Here is an 18,863-nt window from a genome sequence, read left to right as displayed (position 1 = left end):
CCTCATGAACACCAGTCAGGTTTGTTAACTGCTGAGCCACAACTCGAACTCCTGTTACTGTCTTTTTTGCCATACCCACAGCATGCAGAAGTTCCCAGGCCAGGGATCGAACCCACAACATAGCAGTGACCCAAGCCACAGCAGAGATAACGCCAGATCCTTAACCTACTGAGCCGCCAGGGAACTCCAAGTTTTCATTTCTTTATTGTGAGAAGTTTCAGACAGACAAAATTAGAAAAACAGTTTAATGAACCCCCAAATATCCATCACTCAGCTTCAACAGTTATCTGCTCACAATCTTATCTCCTTCAGAGCCTTTCTGTCTTTGCACACCCCCGAGATTTACAAGATTTACAAGATTTGGACATTTTGAATAAATTTGCCAGAGAAGAGGCACTGTGATGGGAAGGCTTTAGATTTGGGAGTTGGGGAGTTCCCGTCGTGGCTCAGTGGTTAACGAATCCGACTAAGAACCATGAGGTTGCAGGTTTGATCCCTGGCCTTGCTCAGTGGGTTAAGGATCCGGCGTCACTGTGAGCTGTGGTGTAGGTTGCAGACTTGGCTTGGATCCCACGTTGCTGTGACTCTGGCGTAGGCAGGTGGCTACAGCTCCGATTCGACCCCTAGCCTGGGAACCTCCATATGCCATGCCTAGAGGAGTTTGACAGAGATTTGGGGGTTTCTGTTAGGACTCAGTGGGGGAAAAGTGCCGAGTTTGATGCGTGATCAATGCCTTAGAACTGGAGCTGAGGGATGACTGAGAAGCAACCTGGGCATAATATAAACACTTGTATGTAGTAAACATATTCCCACTACTGGTAAGGTCTCAGACAACTAGTTATTAGAATTTCATCCTTGGGGTTCCCGTCGTGGCGCAGTGGTTAACGAATCCGACTAGGGACCATGAGGTTGCGGGTTCGGTCCCTGCCCTTGCTCAGTGAGTTAAGGATCCGGTGTTGCCGTGAGCTGTGGTGTAGGTTGCAGACACGGCTCGGATCCCGCGTTGCTGTGGCTCTGGCGTAGGCCGGTGGCTGCGGCTCCGATTTGACCCCTAGCCTTGGAACCTCCATATGCCACGGGAGCGGCCCAAGAAATGGCAAAAAGACAAAAAAAAAAAGAATTTCATCCTTTATAAAGTATGGACAGGATGTGCCTTTAACTGGAAGCATGGTAATGGTTAAACCCATGACATTGGAGTTCCCATCCTGGCTCATCGGAAACGAATCCAACTAGGAACCATGAGGTTGCAGGTTCCATCCCTGGCCTTTCTCAGTGGGTTAAGGATCCAGTGTTGCCGTGAGCTGTGGTGTAGGTCACAGACACGGCTCAGGTCCCACGTTGCTGTGGCTGTGGTGTAGGCCGGCAGCTGCAGCTCCATTTGGACCCCTAGCCTGGGAACCACCATATGCCGAGGGTGTGGCCCTAAAAAGCAAAAACAAACCTCATGACGCAGGCGTGTATTCTTATCACCCTCAGGTATGCGTTCAAGACCTCATCTCGCCCATCAACGTCTCCCTAAATTACTCTCTCTGGGAGGAAGAAGGGACATCGATGGACCAAAGGGCGGTAAGAACAGATCAGCTTAGGGACATGATGGGCCAAGAGAGCACAGAAATTCAATTAAGCAAGACTTTATTATACAGGAGTCTTCGGTTTTAAGCAATAGACACGGAAGATGGCTTCCTTAAGCAGGAAAGACATTTATGGGAGTTTGTATTTAAGAGAAATCTGGAAAACAGAGATTGGGACGGTGGGAACCCAAGGTGGGCAGAGGCCCTGGGGGCTCTCAAGATGAAGAGATAAAGGATGGACTCCCGGGGGTGGGGGTGGAGGCTTCAAGTGACTCAGCTCCAGGTGGCTCCGTGCCTCAGCTTCCTCTTCCCCTCACCCCCGCCCTGCAAATTTTTAACAGATGCAAATTCCAGGGAGAAAACACCAGAAGTCCTAGGACCATCCTTTTATCTGTGGAAGGGCAGGGCACCCTCCTTAGCCTTCTCGTCTGTCCATCCAGTGGTTTTCAGATGAAGGCAGGTAGTTCCCTCAAAACCAAGTCATTATGAAAGAGAGGGGAAACTGCTATGCCCGTCTCCAAGACCGCACACGCTCTGGCCCGTGCCCACAGCCCGATTTCCTCTCCTGAAACCCTGGGCCCTCAGCTGGTCGTTTGGCTTCTGTTGGAAAGCAGCAAGGTCTGGTGGAAAGAACTTGAAGCCTGAAGACGTGAATTTTTTTTTGGCTCCCCCCACAGCACATGGAGTTCCCAGGCCAGGGATCAGATCCAAGTCACAGCCGTGAACTAAGCTGCAGTGGCGGCAACACCGGATCCTTAACCTACTATGCCGGGCCGGGTATCAAACCCGAGTCCCAGCGCTCCCGAGACACTGCCCGTCCCGTTGCACCACAGTGGGAGCTCCTGAAGATGTGGGTTTATTTTCTGGCATAAGCGCGAGCAGGATCGGGCAGGATCGGTCTTTCTCCAGGACTGTTTCCACATGCCTAAGAGGACTCCCAACATTACGCGGGCCCCTCCCAGAGCCAGAGCGTGGTACCTTAGCGGTGCACTCTTTCTTGTGGCTTTGGGCGGCATGTGCTGAGCGTGCCCCCTCCCCACCCCCACTCCATGCACTCAGGATATAGAGGGACAACCACCAGTGTCTGCCATCAGCACTAATTTAAAGAAAAAAAATAAAAATAAAAAGCTGAACTGGGGAGTTCCTGTCGTGGCGCAGTGGTTAACGAATCCGACTAGGAACCATGAGGTTGCAGGTTCCATCCCTGCCCTTGCTCTGTGGGTTAACGATCCAGTGTTGCCGGGAGCTGTGGTGTAGGTTGCAGACGCGGCTCGGATCCTGCGTTGCTGTGGCTCTGGCGTGGGCCGGTGGCTACAGCTCCGATTCGACCCCTAGCCTGGGACCTCCATATGTGGCGGGAGCGGCCCAAAGAAATAGCCAAAAAAAGACAAAAAAAAAAGCTGAACTGGTGCAGCTACTCGGGGTTAAAAAGAGACCTGAGGCGTCCTAAGGGAGATGTCACTTGTTCGGGGATCCTGAAGATCTGGCAGACTTTGGGAATTCCCACTGTGGCGAAACGGGCCCTGAGGCTAGCCTTCTCCCCTGCCGCATCTTGGGAGCGCTGGGACACAGGTTCGATCCCTGGCTCGGCACAGTGGGTTAAAGATCCAGCATTGCTGCAGCTGCCGGCTTAGGTCACAACTCTGGCTTGAATCTGATCCCCAGAGTGGGAACTCCATGCCTCCGTGGCCAGAAAAAAGAAAATGAAAGAACTAGCGGACTGTGGGTTGGTGGAGAGAGGAGAGGCACAGTGGTAATTTTGGGGGAATGACAGGGGGGCTTAGTTTCCGGCAGGACAGCTCAGCAAGACAGAGCTCTGGATGCCCCTTTGGCACTGGCTGTGGTCTGTTGGCTGCTAGGCATCTGCGTGTGAGTGTTGAGGGGGATGCAAGCCATCAGTCAGCAGAGGCTGCCCGGACCCCCGCCCTTGAGGAGGGGTCTGGAGGCTGCTTGGCTGGTGCCCCGGAAGTGGAGGAGGCTGGAGTCTCTCTAGATCACCCATAAAATACTTCTGTGAGCCCATTACTCTAGCTGCCTAATAGGGCTCTCAAGGCCCTGGAGAATCTGGACCCCGCTTCTCTTTCCCGCCCCTTCTGACACGGGACCCTCCAGTCAGCTTGAGCACCTTCCTGCCCCTCACAGGGAAACCGTCTTTGCCTTGGGCCTCCATCTAGACTCTTCGCTGTTCTTTCTTTCTTTCTTTCTTTCTTTCTTTCTTTTTTTTTTTTTGGTCTTTTCTAGGGCCACATCTGCGGCATGTACTGGTTCCGAGGCTAGGGGTCTAATCAGAGTTGTATCTGCCAGCCTACACCACAGCCACAGCAACGTCGGATCCCAGCCGAGTCTGCAACCTACACCACAGTTCATGGCAACGCTGGATTCTTGACCCACTGAGCGAGGCCAAGGATCGAACCTGCAACTTCATGGTTCCTAGTTGAATTCGTTAACCACTGAGCCATGATGGGAACTCCCAGACTGTTCTTTCTTCCTCCCTCTCCATTCTCTTCACCTGGCTCTCTCCTACATGTCCTTTATTTTATTTTTATTTTTTGCTTTTTAGGGCCTCACCCATGGGGCATATGGAGATTCCCAGGCTTGGGATCCAATCTGAGCTCCAGCTGCCGGCCTACCCTACAGCCACAGCAACACAGGATCTGAGCCGCGTCTGTGACCTACACCACAGCTCACACCAATGCCTGATCCTTAACCCACTGAGCAAGGCCAGGGATCAAACCCACAACCTGATGGTTCCTAGTCGGATTCGTTGCCACTGCGCCACCATGGGAACTCCCCCTACCCCTGCCCCACCCCAAGTCCTTTAGATTGCAGTTGAAATGCAGTTCCTTCAGGAAGCTTCCCTAATCTCCCAGGGTGGGATAGATTCCCTCCCACCTCCTCTAAATAGGCCCTGTCCTGGCCCCATCATAACACTTGAGGATGCTGGGCCATTTCTCCCCCAACATGGAAGGACAGGCAGTGTGTCTGGTTTATTCTCTTGTGCGTACCCAGTGACCAGGGCAGAAATTCTGGAATTGCTGGAAAAAACTGGCCTAGATAAGGGATGGAGAGCTCTTGGAGTCAGCGGGGCGGGGGGTGGGGGGGGTGTGCAGGGGAGATGGGATTCACAGGAGGCACAAGCCACAAGCAGGGGCGCAGCCTGGGGCGTTCCTGCAGGCGGAGGAGACGGGCCAGGAGGATAGGCGGGCGCTGCTTGGTCAAGGCCCAGATCTCCTGGCCCAACAGTGAATAGAGACCCTGAGCCTCCCTCAAGGAGCTGCCATCAGAGGAGATCGGCACAGACAGCCTTGGGCCAAGTTGGGAGGTTGGGGCCTGGGGCGGCGGCTCCTGGGAGGGGCCCAACCACAGCCAGCCCCCCCCCACCCCATCCCCACCCCAAGCCTGAGCCCCTCCAGCTCTCCTCCACCAGTTCTGCTGCCTCAGCTATGCTCTCCCGTCTCCCCCTCCTCTGTGCTCAGCAGGACAGGGACATCCAGCCAGTCCTGAGACCCTCAGCACACTCAGAAACCAGGGAGGTAAGGGACGGGGGGCAGTGCGAGCCGGTGGTGGTGGGGGGGGTCCAGGCCCTCCTGGGCGTGGGGACCTGAGCCTCCTGGTCTTTTGCTCCCTGGCCCTTCAGATCCCTTTCGAGAAGAACTGCGGAGAGGACAAGAAATGTGAGGCAGACCTGAGGGTGGCCTTCTCCCCTGAAAGGTCTGTAAGGCTTCCGAGCCCCCCCGGGCCCTCCTGTCTCACTCAGCGTTTGGCTGAGGCAGCTCCTGTGCGGAGAAGGCTTCTCATCGGGAGACCCCCGCCTGCCGTCCCTCCCGTGTCATCTGGGCCTGCATTTCCTTCTCAGAGAAATGCTGGTCTCCTGCCACCCTGCCGTCAGGATTAGAGGAGCCCGCAAACCTTAAAGCCTGTGCCAAGGCGCTTACTCTTGTGTATTTCTTTGTTCTGGCCCACAGGATCCCTCGGCTCAGGAAGTCCCCACCCTGGGAGTTCCCACGGTGGCTCAGCTGTAATGAACCCAACTAGTATCCATGAGGATGAGGGTTCTATCTCTGGCCTGGCTCAGTGGGTTAAGGATCTGGCGTTGCCGTGAGCTGTGGTGTAGGTCACCCATGCGGCTCAGATCCCGTGCTGCTGTGGCTGTGGTGTAGGCTGACAGCTGCAGCTCCGATCGGACCCCTAGCCTGGGAACCTCCATATGCTGCAGCTGCGGCCCCCCAAAAAGCAAAACAAAGTCCCCACCTCAGATCCTGCTTCCTTCATTGGCTCCCCTAACCATGCCCCGATCGTCCCCCCAGCTCCAAAGTCCTGCGTCTGACCCCGTCCACCAGCCTCGCCGTGCGGCTGACACTGCAAAACGTGAAGGAAGACGCGTACTGGGTCCACCTCAGCCTGAGCTTCCCCTGGGGCCTCTCCTTCCGCAAAGTGGAGGTGCTCAAGGTGAGTGAGAGGTTGGGCCCTGCCCAGGGGCCCCAGGCCAGACAGGCTTGTCCCCGCAGTTTCTGCTGCCTCTTAAAGCCTCAGGCAGCCGGGACAGCCTGAAGATGTGGGCAGAGGGCTCAGGACCACATCCTGGTTCTCAGCCTGCTGGTCAGCCTCGGGCTGTGTGACCTGACATCCAAGATTCGCCCTCTGTGAGCCTCAGATTCGAAACTAAAGAGTGAGGCTGGGGCACCACAGGGTCATCAGGAGGGTTGAGTGAGATGGAGCATGTGACAGAGGCTGGAGGACCTGGTGGCCAAGAAGATGGGTACAGGTTCAGGGAGCCCCACTGACCTCTCCCTCCAAAAGGGGACCATCGTGTTTTCGAGGGACAGCCTGGGTTGTTTTCATTGCTTTATTCTTTTTTTCTTCCAATTTGATTGGATATAATTGACCTAGAGCCCCGTATAAATGTAAGGGGTACAGCATAAAGATGTGACTTGCATACATCATGAACTGATCATCATAATAAGTTTAGCGAGCATCCATCATCTCATATGGATAAAAAAGTAACAGAATTAGGAGTTCCCATCATGGCTCCGTGGTTAACGAACCTGACTGGTATCCAGGAGGATGCAGGTTCGATCCCCGGCCTCTCTCAATGGGTTAAGGATCTGGCCCACGCCACAGCAATGCCAGATCCGAGCTGCATCTGCGACCCACAGCGCACGGCAACGCCGGATCCTTAACCCACTGAGCAAGGTCAGGGTTCGAACCTCCTTAGTCGGACTCATTTCCACTGCGCCACAACAGAGGCTCCCCCGTTCATTTTTTTCGGTGGTGACTGAGTGTGTGGATGTAGCAGCGTTTTAACTCTCTGGTGATTTACCAAACCACTCCTCTGCCTTTGGATTGTTTGATCTCTTCCAGTTTTTCCCTTTGATAAACAGTATTGCAGGAGTTCCCCTCGTGGCGCAGTGGTTAACAAATCTGACTAGGAACCATGAGGTTGCAGGTTCCATCCCTGCCCTTGCTCAGTGGGTTAAGGATCCGGCGTTGCCGTGAGCTGTGGTGTAGGTTGCAGACGCAGCTCGGATCCCTCATTGCTATGGCTCTGGCGTAGGCCCATGGCTACAGCTCCGATTAGACCCCTAGCCTGGGAACCTCCATATGCCGCAGGAAGTGGCCCTAGAAAAGGCAAAAGGACAAAAAACCAAAAAACAAACAAACAAACAAAAAAACACAAAAAAACAGTATTGCAGTGAACCTCTTTGTACCGAACCCCTGGCTGTGCCCCTGATTCTCTGTCCCCACCTCTCTGCAAGAGTGCCCTGGCAGTGACAGAGGAGGAGGGCCCTGAGGGTTGGTGGCCTCAGGGGATCCCTTAGCCTTGCCCACTAAAAAGCTCATGCTTTCTTTTCTCACCCCCAGCCTCACAGCCAGATGCCTGTGAGCTGCGAGGAGCTTCTGGAGGAGACCAGTCTTCAGAGCAGAGCCGTCTCCTGCAACGTGAGCTCTCCCATCTTCAAAGCAAACAGCTCGGTGGGTGCTTCCAGCCCCCAGGGCCCAAGCATCCAGGGGGCTGTGAGCTCAGGAGGTGGGGGAGCTCCTGGCTCTGGGAAAGATGTAGGCGATGGGCAGGGCAGGGCTCATCCCACCCCTTGCCCCAAGAGAATGGGTGCAAAGGCGTCATGTTTTAAAGCCTGGACTCTGGGAGTTCCCTGGTGGCCTAGCAAGCAGTTAAGGATCCAGGGTTGTCACTGCTGGTGTGGTCTGATCCCTGGCCTGGGAACTTCCACATGCTATGGGTATGGCCAAAAAAATAAATAAATAAAAACAGCCTGGACTTTGGAATGAGACAAACCCAGGGTGGGATCATTCATTCTTCCACACGTGACTTAACCACGTGGAACGCCTGTAGCCTCATCTGCCCAATGGAGATGAAACACCCAGCCCAGAGCTTGAGATAAGCCATCCGTGTGACTCTGGCATTGGGACACAGGGGTGGTGAAGGGCTAAGATGGCTGGAGGCCCCTTCCTCCTTCATTCTCCTCTTCTCCTCGCCAGGTTGATATCCAGGTGATGTTTGATACGCTATCCAACAGCTCCTGGGAGGACCTTGTCGAGCTGAAGGCTGATGTGCGCTGGTGAGCAGGCCGCCACCCACATCCCCACCCTGGCCTCAGACACCGGCCAAGCCTGTCTCCGTCTCCTAACTGCCCTCTCTCTTGTCCCCATGCAGCAACAACGAGGACACAGGCCACCTGATTGACAACTGGGCTACCACCAGCATCCCGGTCCTGTACCCCCTCAACATCCTCACCAACGAGTGAGTCCTGAGCCGCTGGCCCCTGCCTGGCCCCGCCTCAGCCTCCCCGACTCCAGCGCCCCAGGCTTCCTCCCTCAAAGCCCCTCCCACTCCTAGAGCCCCAGGGCTGATGGGAACTGACTCCAGCCACAGCAGAAACCCAACCAGTGTCCATGAGGATGTGGCTTGGATCACTGGCCTGGCTCCGTGGGTTCAGGATCCGGAGCTGTGGTGTGGGTCACAGAGGCGGCTTGGATCTGGCGTGGCTGTGGCTGTGGTGTAGGCCGGCAGCTGCAGCTCCAATTCGACCCCCAGCCTGGGAACCTCCATAGGCCGTGGGTGTGGCCCTAAAAAGAAAAGGAAAAAAAACTAACAAAGGCCAAACACAATGAGATTGTCTGAGATGTGATACGAAATCAGAGCCAGGAAAGGTGATGTGGGTTGGAGAGACGGAAGAGACTGTGGAGAAAAAGGGCTTGCGCTGGGGTCTGCAGGAGCACGGGGGTTCAGATAAGGGCCAGGAAGGAAGGCAGCCCTTTTCCTCAGAGACTAACACAGGGAAGGCACAGACGGCAAACCAGCGGGGCTGATGGGGAGCAGGGAGTGCGCAGGCTCAGGAAGTGGCAGGTATGTGCCCGGAGCAGCGGGCAGGCTGCCTGGGAAACGGGCAGGTCTGGACACGGGGGCTTTGGACTTGACGCTTGTGGGCATCGGGGAGCCGTTGCCGGATTCGGAGAGGGGTGTGTGTGGCAGGATCAGAGGGCAACATCAGGAAGGTCATTAGAAGGATGGGGTGAGAGAGCTAGCCAGGGGCTAGAGCAGTTATCTCGGAGACGAGCAGGGGACTCAGAGCACGGGAGAGGGAGGACCGGGTGGGGAGGACACAGGACACAGCTCCAGAGGCCACCCACCTGTGTCCCAGTCCTGGTCCCCACTGCAGGCTTTGGGCAACACTGACCACTTCCCCGCACCTTTGTTTCCAAAGGGAAGCAGCAGAGCGGTGAAGGGATGTCATGACGTCATGCCTTTGTGTCCCTAGCACAGGGGTGTCGTCCCCTGGCCCAGGGCCCCTCAGGTGGCGGGGTTGCTGTGTTTTCCAGCTTTTATGGCTGCTCCTTTCTCTCCACAGCCAGGAAAACTCCACGCTCTATATCAGTTTCACCCCCAAAGGTCCCAAGACCCACCATGTCAAGCACAGCTACCAGGTAGGCACCTCAGTAGGAAAGAGTCCTTAGAGGTCCCACGTTCAGCCTCATCCTAGGGACCAAGGGTGCAGAGACCAGCGCCACCCAGCCCTGTCCTCAGCCAGCCCAGCCTTCCTCCCCTTTCCCCGGAGACGCACACTCCCCGACTCCTTTCCACTCCTGGATAAATGATTTCTAGGATCACAGAATCTGAGAGCCAGAAGGGCTCTGAGGGAGACCCTAGTTTTTCCGGGGGCAGCAGGGTGTGTTTTGATGAGAAAATGCACATGTATTATTTTGACTCATTTATTTATTTTTCCATTTTTTTCAGGGCCGCACCTGCAGCACGAGGAAGTTCCCAGGCTAAGGGTCGAATCGATGCCGCAGCTGCCAGTCTACACCACAGCCGCAGCACCGCCAGATCTGAGCCGTGTCTGTGACCTACACCGCTGCTCGCCACTGCCTGGCCTGCCCCGCGGCCACTCTTGCTAAAGACCCTCATGGTCTCCACCTGAACAAAACGCAACACGGCCCAGGGCATTGCTGATCCATCCCTCTTTCCTGACGCTGTCCCATTGCTCAGGCCCTTTTTGCCTCCAGGTCACCTGTAATAATCGAGGTTTACTGTGAGCTAAGCAGGCATGAAAATCCAGTAAGAGCCGGACAGCTGGGCCCCTGGCTCGCCTGCTCCCCTGGCTGGTTAGGAACGTAGGCTTCAGCACTGATTTCTTTTGGAAACTCTGCCATTTATTTACTTATGTATTTATTAATTTTGCTTTTTTTTAAGACTGCATCTGAGGCATATGGAGGGTCCCAGGCTGGTTAGGAACGTAGGCTTCAGCCCTGAGATCTATTTGAAACTCTGCCATTTCTTTCTTTCTTTCTTTTGTTCTTTTGCCTTTTTTTAGGACTGCACCAGAGGCATATGGAGGTTCCCAGGCCAGGGGTCCAAGCGGAGCTACAGCTGCCAGCCTACACCACAGCCATGGCCACGCCAGATCTGAGCCGCCTCTGTGACCTACACCACAGCTCACGGCAACGCCGGATCCTTAACCCACTGAGCGAGGCCGGGGATCGACCCTGCATCCTCATGGATCCTAGCTGGGTTCATTAGCTGCTGAGCCACAATGGGAAGTCCGAAGCTCTGCCATTTAAAGCTGTGTGACCTTAGGCAGCTTATTTGACCTCTCTGAGCCTCGGTTTTTCAGTCTGTAGAACAAGAAAGATAATGGCACCTACCTTATGGGGTTGTTATGAGGCATAAATGAGAACATGCACTTTAAGAGCTTAGCATGCTCCTGACATGGAAGGTGTCTGTCAACATGGGCTGTTTGTAGCATTATTACTCTCTTCATCTAAGGAAGGTGCTAGAGCAGGGTGGGTCCAGTCTCTGGAGTCACAGCCAAGGTAAAAATACCAGCTCTAGGGAGCTCCTGTTGTGGCTCAGCAGGTTAAGAACCCGACTAGTATCCATGAGGATGTGGCTTCAATCCCTGGCCTCCCTCAGTGGGTTAAGGATCCAGCGTTGCCACCTAAGCTGCGGCATAGGTTGCAGATGCAGCTTGGATGTGGCATTGCTGGGGCTGTGGTGTAGGCCGGCAGCTGCAGCTCTGATTCGATTCCTAGCCTGGGAACGTCCATACTCTTCAGGTGTGGCCCTGAAAAGGAAAGGAAGGAAGGAGCAAGCCAGTTCTAGCACTTGCAACTCCAGACAGATTAGCAAATCGCCTTGCGCCTCAGTTCTGTCGTCTGTAAACTGGGATGATCATACACGGGAACATGAAAGAAGCAAATGAGATCACGTAATGAGACCTAGACAAGCCCTCGCACACTAAGTGTTCAGCCGGTGGAGACCACTCGCACATACACGTGCTAACCCCCTGTCCTCGATTTTGGCATCATCACTACCCCCTCCTAGCAAACGAATGGCTCTGGGCTCCCTCTGTGTCAGTTTCCAGTAGGTGTGTGTCTCGCTTCTCAGTGTCAGTCAGTGTCCTCCTTCCAAATGACAATGTGGATTTGGAATTATGTCCCTCTTGCTCTTCCAATGCACCTGTTCCTGCAGCTAGTCCCTCATCTCCCCTGGGATATCTTCTTAGCATCCTTTGGGGGGGGGGGGGTCTTTTAATGGCTTTCTTGAGATAGAATTCATGTGCTATACAACTTACCCATTTAAAGTGATTTAAAGTGTACAGTTCCGCATTCCCGTTGTGGTTCAGCAGATTAAGAACCTGACAGTGGAGTTCCCATCGTGGTTCAGTGGTTAAAGAACCTGACTAGCATCCATGAGGACACAGGTTTGATCCCTGGCCTCACTCAGTGGGTTAAGGATTCAGTGTCACCGAGAGCGGTGGTGTAGGTCGCAGATAAGGCTTGTATCTCAATTTGCTCTGGCTGTGGCATACGTAGGCTGGCAGCTACAGCTCTGATTCGACCCCTAGCGGGGGAACCTCCATATGCCATGGGTGCGGCCCTTAAAAAAAAAAAAAAAAACCCGAGTAGTATCCATGAGGAAGCAGGTTCAATCCCTGGCCTTGTTCAGTGGGTTGAGGATCCGTTGCCGCAAGCTGTAGCAGGTCACAGATGTAGCTCGGATCCCGAGTTGCTGTGGCTGTGGGGTAGGCCAGCCCCTGCGGCTCGATTCGACTCCCAGCCAGGAAACTTCCATATGCCGCGGGCATGGCTCTAAAAAGAAAAGAATAAATAGAATGTACAATTCACTGGATGTGAGTACATTCACAAAATTGCACGAGCATCACCGTAAACTAACTTTAGAACATTTTCATTATTCCAAAATGAAACCCTTGGAGTTCCCATCATGTCTCCGTGGTTGACAGATCCGACTAGGAACCATGAGGTTTCGGGTTCAGTCCCTGGCCCTCCTCAGTGGGTTGAGGATCCGGCGTTGCTGTGAGCTGTGGTGTAGGTCGCAGATGCGGCTTGGATCCCACGTTGCTGTGGCTCTGGCGTAGGCCCATGGCTACAGCTCCGATTAGACCCCTAGCCTGGAAACCTCCATATGCCGCAGGAAGTGGCCCTAGAAAAGGCAAAAAGACAAAAAGAAACCCTGTACCTATTTGCAGTCAGGGCTCTGCAGCCCCTTGTCCTCTGTGCCAGGTGAAGATCCAGCCTTCTGTCTATGACCACAACATACCTGCCCTGGAGGCCTTGGTTGGGATACCACAGCCCCACCCCAAGGGGCCCATCGCACACAAGTGGAGCGTCCAGATGGTGAGTGCTGCCCAGAGTGGGGAGGGACGCCCGGGTCTGCTGGGGAGGGGGAGGGGGTTGGTGGGGGGAGGGGTGGATGAGGGGAGGGGCAGACATACGGGGAAGGGAGTGATGACGGTTGAACCCGCCAAGGGCCGGTGGGGGAGAACTGGGCTGCAAGGTGGTATCTGGGGAGTGGAGAGGAACGCCAGGTCTGGGCTCAAGGGGCCCGCATCCTCTCTCAGCTCTGCACTAACTGAGGACCCCGCCCCACCCTTCCCAGGAGCCTCCTGTCACCTGCCACCAGGAGGAGGTGGAGAGTCTGCCCAGTGTGGCTGAGGTACAGCACTGGGAACTCAGAAACGGGGGCGGGGCTGGCACAGGGCTGGTGGGAGGAGGCCTCCCTGACCCCCTGCTTTCCTTCTTCCCGCCAGCCGCTGTGTCAGCTTGGAGCCCAGTTCCGCTGCCCAGTTGTCTTCAAGCAGGAGATCCTTGTCCAAGTGATCGGGACGGTGGAGCTGGTGGGGGACATCGAGGTAGCACCTGCCGCAGACAACAAAAGCCACATGGTTGGGGGGGGGCGGCGAGAGGGGTAGGGGGGTGGGCTTCCGCCACAGATAACCTCTCTGCAGGTTTTGTTTGCTTGTCTTTTGTCTTTTTTAGGGCCACACCCGCGGCATATGGAGGTTCCCAGGCTAGGGGTCCAATCGGAGCTATAGCCACTGGCCTACGCCAGAGCCACAGCAACGCCAGATCTGATCCGCGTCTGTGACCTACACCACGGCTCACAGCAACACTGGATCCTCAACCCACTGAGCGAGGCCAGGGATCAAACCTGCATCCTCATGGATGCTAGTCAGATTTGTTTCTGCTGAGCCACAATGGGAACGCCTTTGTGTTCCATCTTGATGAAATATCCAGGACTGTTCTCATGGTTCTTAGATGTTCTTTTTTTTTTTTTTCTTCTTCTTCTTTTTCATTTTTGGCTGCCTGAAGGCCAATGGAGTTCCTGGGCCAGGGCTCAGATCCAAGCTGCAGCCATGAGCTAAGCCGCAGCCCCGGCAACGCAGGATCCTTAACCCCCTGCCTCAGGCCGAAGATCAAACCTGCGTCCCAGCGCTCGCAAGACGATGCTGATCCCCTTGCACCACAGCGGGAACTCCTCTTAGCTGTTCTTTATAGGAAGAATATCCCTCCATCAATGGGAGCAGCACAGTAGAACGCTCCCGGAGAGAACTGAGCAGAGATATCGCACCCACCCCGACTCTTGGTCCCCAGCCTCTCCCTCTTCCGCTGAGCTGGGTCGGCTTTGTTCCCTCCGTCCCTCTGATGCCTCCCCCACTCCTCCCACAGGCCTCCTCCGTGTTCAGCCTCTGCAGCTCCCTTGCCATCTCCTTCAACAGCAGCAAGCACTTCCACCTCTATGGCAGCAACGCCTCCCTCGCCCAGGTATCTCTCTATCGCCTCAGAAGACCCAGGAACAGAGGGCAGCAGAGGGATGAGAGGAAGCCCGGGGCAGAGCTAGGGCAGCCAGAGCTGGGAGTGTGAGAAGCCCTATAGCGGAAGATTTGGACTCAGTTGGATAAGAGTCGGCAGCCTTTGCGCAGGCTTCCTTAGAAGCCATGAGCTCCCCATGGCTTGTGGGCAAGCCGACCACAAGGTTAGCTGTCGGAGATGTCAGGTAAAGATCAGATTGAAGGCAGAGTTCCTGTCGTGGCGCAGCGGCAACAAATCTGACTAGGAACCATGAGGTTGTGGGTTCGATCCCTGGCCTTGCTCCGTGGGTTAAGGATCCGGCGTTGCCGTGAACTGTGGTGTAGGTCGCAGACATGGCTCCAATCCTTCGTTGCTGTGGCTGTGGTGTTGGCTGGCAGCTGCAGCTCTGATTAGACCTCTAGCCTGAGAACCTCCATGTGCCACGGGTACAGCCCTAAAAAGCCAAAAAAAAAAAAAGGTCAAATTGAAGGCAACTCAGCCAAGGGGTGCCCATCCCACAGAAGCAGTAGCACTCACAGCAGGACCCAGAGTTGAGGGCTTGGGCCAGGCAGGTTTAAGAGCAGGAAGCTCAGGAGTTCCCCTGTGGGACAGAAGGTTAAGGACCCAGCATTGTCATCTGCAGTGGTTTAGGTCACTGCTGTGGCACAGGTTCCATCCCTCCCCTGGGGAACTTCCACGTGCTGCAGGTGCCACCAAATAAATACATAAATAAGAACAGGAGGCTCAGAGCAGGAGAAGGGAAGCGGCAGCTAAAATGGTCAGCAGCAACCAGATTCTGGAAAGCTTTGCGTGCTGAGCCAGGGCTCTGGCCTTTTATCTTGCAGCTTAGGGAAGCCATTTAAGGGTTAAAGGGGGGCTGAGGTGCATGTTTGCCAGCTCATTCCAGTGGCTGTGGTGGGAGGTGTGCTAGAGAGAGGGGGTCTGGGACCAGAGCCCTGCGTTGTGTCACAATCCCGGACGGGAAGCTCTAAGACCCAGGGAGGCCGGATTCACAAGAAATGTTGGGGGTGGGAAAGCCCTCTTCCCTGCACTCCCCGCCTCTCCTCTGCCCAGGTCAACATGAAGGTGGACATCATATACGAGAAGGACATGCTCTATCTGTACGTGCTGAGCGGCATCGGGGGACTGTTGCTGCTGCTGCTGATTTTCTTAGCTCTGTACAAGGTAGGAGCTTCGGGGAGGAACGGACACACGTGGCCAGGCTGGGGAAAGCGGAATTGGTGGGAGTCGGGGAGCAGAAGCCAAAAGGGGCCGCAGCCTACCCCTCCCTCTACAGATCAGGCTACGGGGTCCAAAGAGCAAGCAAGGGAGTTCCCACTGTTACAAACCTGACTAGGATCCATGAGGGTGCGGGTTCGATCCCTGGCCTCGCTCAGTGGGTTAAGGATCCAGTGTTGCCACCGTCTGCAGCATAGGTCAAAGGTGCGGTTCAGATCTCGCATTGCCATGGCTGTGGCGTCGGCTGGCAGGTGCAGCTCCGATTCGCCTCCTAGCCCAGGAACTTCCACATGCCACAGGCCTTGAAAAGAAAGGAAAAGCCAGTGCATGCGTAGAAAATGAAAATGGAAAATACCATATATGCTCCTTGGGAGCTTGTATTTCTCCCTGGACATGATATCTTAATGTCTTTCTTCTGAGCACAGTCAAATTTACCTCTTGCTTTCTTCTTCTTCTTTTTTTTTTAGGACCGGACCTGCGGCACATGGAAATTCCCAGGCTAGGGGTCAAATTGGAGCTACAGCTGCCGGCCTACACCACAGCCACAGCAACGCCGGATCCTTAACCCACTGAGCGAAACCAGGGATTGAACCTGCATCCCCTGGTTACAAGTCAGGTTCACTACCACTGAGCCAACCGGGAATTCCTGTGTCACATATTAGATTCCATGTGTAGGTGATATCATATGGTCTTTGTCTTTCTCTTTCTGACTTACTTCACGTAGTATGAGAATCTCTAGTTCCATCATATTTACCTCTTGATTTTTTTTTTTTTTGGTCTTTTTGCCTTTTCCAGGGCCTTTCCCAGGGCCTCTCCCGCAGCATGTGGAGGTTCCCAGGCTAGGGGTCCAATCGGAGCTGCAGCCGCTGGCCTACACCACAGCCACAGCAACACAGGATCCTTAACCTACCGAGCAAGGCCAGGGATCGAACCCGCAACCTCATGGTTCCTAGTTGGATTCCACTGCACCACGACGGGAACTCCAAACGTACAGCTTTTTAACATATTGCCAGGAAGCAGGTGTGGCAGTTATCCTCACCCTAGCCCTAGAGCAGATGCCATCTGTCTGTGGCATATGTGATTTATCCCCATGAATGATGCTTTCCTGTTTTGCCAGGGCTGACTGGTCCAAAGTGCTCTGTGGACTCTTTGGGGGTTTTTTTTGTATTGTTTTGTTTTGTTTTAGGGCCGCCCCTGCAGCAGATGGAAGTTGCCGGCCTACATCACTGCCATAGTAATGCCAGATCCGAGCCGCATCAGTGACTGGCACCACAGCTGGCAGCAACCCTGGATCCTTAACCCACTGAGCAAGGGCAAGGATCAAACATTCGTCAACATGAACACCAATTGGGTTCTTCACTGCTGAGCCACAGTGGGAACTCCTGGACTCTTCGTTGACTCAAGTCTTGTCCCCCTGCAGGTTGGCTTCTTTAAACGGAACCTGAAGGAGCAGATGGAAGCGACTGAAGAGGCTTCAAATGACACCCCGGAAGAAGACTCTGGGAGGCCAGCATCTGGGGAAGAGGCCAGGGATCCGGGCTGCCTGGAACCTCTCCACAACGACAACACCCAGGACGCAGTGGGAGCGACTGAAGCCCAGGCCTGACTGCAGAGGGCCCAGGACTGGACTCAGCCTGCCTCTACCTGAATTTCACTGTGTGTCCTCGGGCAAGGACACACAGTGCCACTTCCTAGGCCTCAGTTTCCCTGCTTGAACACGCACCCATTCCTGCCTGCCTCCTTTGCAGGCTCGTGGCGAGGATCCACCGAGGGATGGGCCAGGAAGGCCACAGAGATGAAGCCTTGTAACGATCCAATGGTCCCGGCTTCCACCGGCACCTCTCAGTTTTTGCCCCTGGAAGAGAACACTTGATCTAATTTTGGATAAACTGTAACCTCAGATCCAGCGACACTCTGGGCCCTCATACCCCCCTGCCCTTGGATGTCCCAGAGGCCTCAGACTCCTGGAGTCTTGCCCTGCATTCTCTCCTGCCTGGAATCCAGTCAGCTTTCAGTTCTGCCCAAGAGCAGATCTCATCCATGTCACTACATTGCTCCTGCAAGCCCCTTGCCCTCTGGCTAGCAACCAGATTTCCTAATATGCCTCACCAAATCTGCACAATCGGGTCCCCGTTTCCTTCCTAGCGCTCCTTGAGCCATCCCACCTGCCTCTCTCTCTCTCTCTCTCTCCCCCCCTCTCTCTTTGATCCCTACCTGCGGCATGTGGAAGTTCCTGGGCCAGAGATCAAGCCCACACCGCAGCCGTGACAATGCCTGACCCTTAACCCCCTGTGCCACCAGGGAACTCCCCACCTCCCCTTCTAAGCTCATCACACCCGCCTTCCTCGTTCCTGGCTTACTGCCTTCACCCACCCTGCTTTCTCTGCCTGGTACATTCCTCCTGCCTCCTTTTCCCAGCTGACTCTCTCTCAGCCTTCAGATCTCAGCTCACACACAACTTCTGCAGGGCAGCACCCCCAGCCCCAACTCAGTTGGGTTCCCAGATTCTATGCACCTACACTAGCCTGTACTTGTCTGCATAGCACCGATCATACTGTTCATTGTTAAATGATTTACTTAATATCCATCTCTGAACTTAAGCAGAGAACTCCATGGAGGAAGTGGGGGAGGGGTCATCCCCGTCTCGTTCACCTCGGGACCCCTCTCAATAGCACAGAGGCGGACACAGGAGGTGCTTGACTCAGTTTCACTGAATTAGGGTGCTGGAGGGAAGATAGAGGAAAAAATTGGGGTGGGACCCTAGCCACCCCATCTGTCAAGGTGCCTGCCGCCTCAGCCCCCACGGGAACTTCATCCCATCCCACTGTGGCCCCCACTGTGAGACTGTGAGCTCAGGGATGGGGATTGTGCCCATTCACCTGGTCCCCATATATATGTACATATGTACCACATCGATTCCATTGTGTGATGTTTGTTGCCAGCGCAGCATTCCAGCCTGGCTCAATTAAATGAACTTTTGCTTCTCAATCCTTCCGCTGAGTGGGACCAAAACAGTCAACTCATTTGCAAAAAAAAAATTAAAGTATAGTTGATTGGAGTTCCTAGACCCTGAACCCCTGCCCCAACCTTTAGAGCAGACAGCAGGAACTAGTCATTGCTGCCCTCTGGTGGTCAGTAGGGCCCTAGGGCTATTTTGAATAACTCCAAGGCCAGTTCCTGCCCAACACTGGGAGATGAGAACATTTGGTCCCCCAAACAGTGATTTTTTTTTTTTTTTTTGGTCTTTTTAGGGTCACACCTGCAGCATATGGAAGTTCTCAGGTTAGGGAGCAAATGGGAGCTGTAGCTGCCAACCTGCACCACAGCCAAAGCAAAACCAGATCTGAACCACATCTGCAACGTCCACCACAGCTCACAGCAATGCTGGATCCTTAACCCACTGAGCGAGGCCAGGGATTGAACCCATGTCCTCATGGATACTAG

The 18,863-nt window shown here is 54.6% G+C and overlaps 1 protein-coding gene across 4 annotated transcripts in view; it reads left to right on the top strand.

The window, feature by feature from the left end:
* ITGAL (integrin subunit alpha L) overlaps positions 1 to 18,407 on the top strand; it is a 39,937-nt gene extending 21,530 nt beyond the window's left edge. For 2 of the 4 annotated variants that reach the window (XM_047780072.1, XM_047780074.1), the window contains exons 18-31: positions 1,477 to 1,566; positions 5,048 to 5,104; positions 5,209 to 5,282; positions 5,879 to 6,020; positions 7,434 to 7,544; positions 8,070 to 8,149; positions 8,245 to 8,331; positions 9,440 to 9,515; positions 12,612 to 12,725; positions 12,988 to 13,044; positions 13,139 to 13,240; positions 14,058 to 14,153; positions 15,255 to 15,365; positions 16,840 to 18,407. In XM_047780072.1, coding sequence (XP_047636028.1) covers positions 1,477 to 1,566; positions 5,048 to 5,104; positions 5,209 to 5,282; positions 5,879 to 6,020; positions 7,434 to 7,544; positions 8,070 to 8,149; positions 8,245 to 8,331; positions 9,440 to 9,515; positions 12,612 to 12,725; positions 12,988 to 13,044; positions 13,139 to 13,240; positions 14,058 to 14,153; positions 15,255 to 15,365; positions 16,840 to 17,025 — 1,383 coding nt within the window. In that variant the 3' untranslated portion in view covers positions 17,026 to 18,407. Of the gene's footprint in view, positions 1 to 1,476; positions 1,567 to 5,047; positions 5,105 to 5,208; positions 5,283 to 5,878; positions 6,021 to 7,433; positions 7,545 to 8,069; positions 8,150 to 8,244; positions 8,332 to 9,439; positions 9,516 to 12,611; positions 12,726 to 12,949; positions 13,045 to 13,138; positions 13,241 to 14,057; positions 14,154 to 15,254; positions 15,366 to 16,839 lie in introns of those variants that run through there. The other 2 variants (XM_047780073.1, XM_047780075.1) reach the window with 2 other exon arrangements.
* Positions 18,408 to 18,863: the final 456 nt, after the last annotated feature.

This window comes from Phacochoerus africanus, chromosome 5 (genome assembly GCF_016906955.1).
Source record: "Phacochoerus africanus isolate WHEZ1 chromosome 5, ROS_Pafr_v1, whole genome shotgun sequence".
Taxonomy (NCBI): Eukaryota; Metazoa; Chordata; class Mammalia; order Artiodactyla; family Suidae; genus Phacochoerus; species Phacochoerus africanus.
This window is presented reverse-complemented; position numbering and strand designations above follow the sequence as displayed.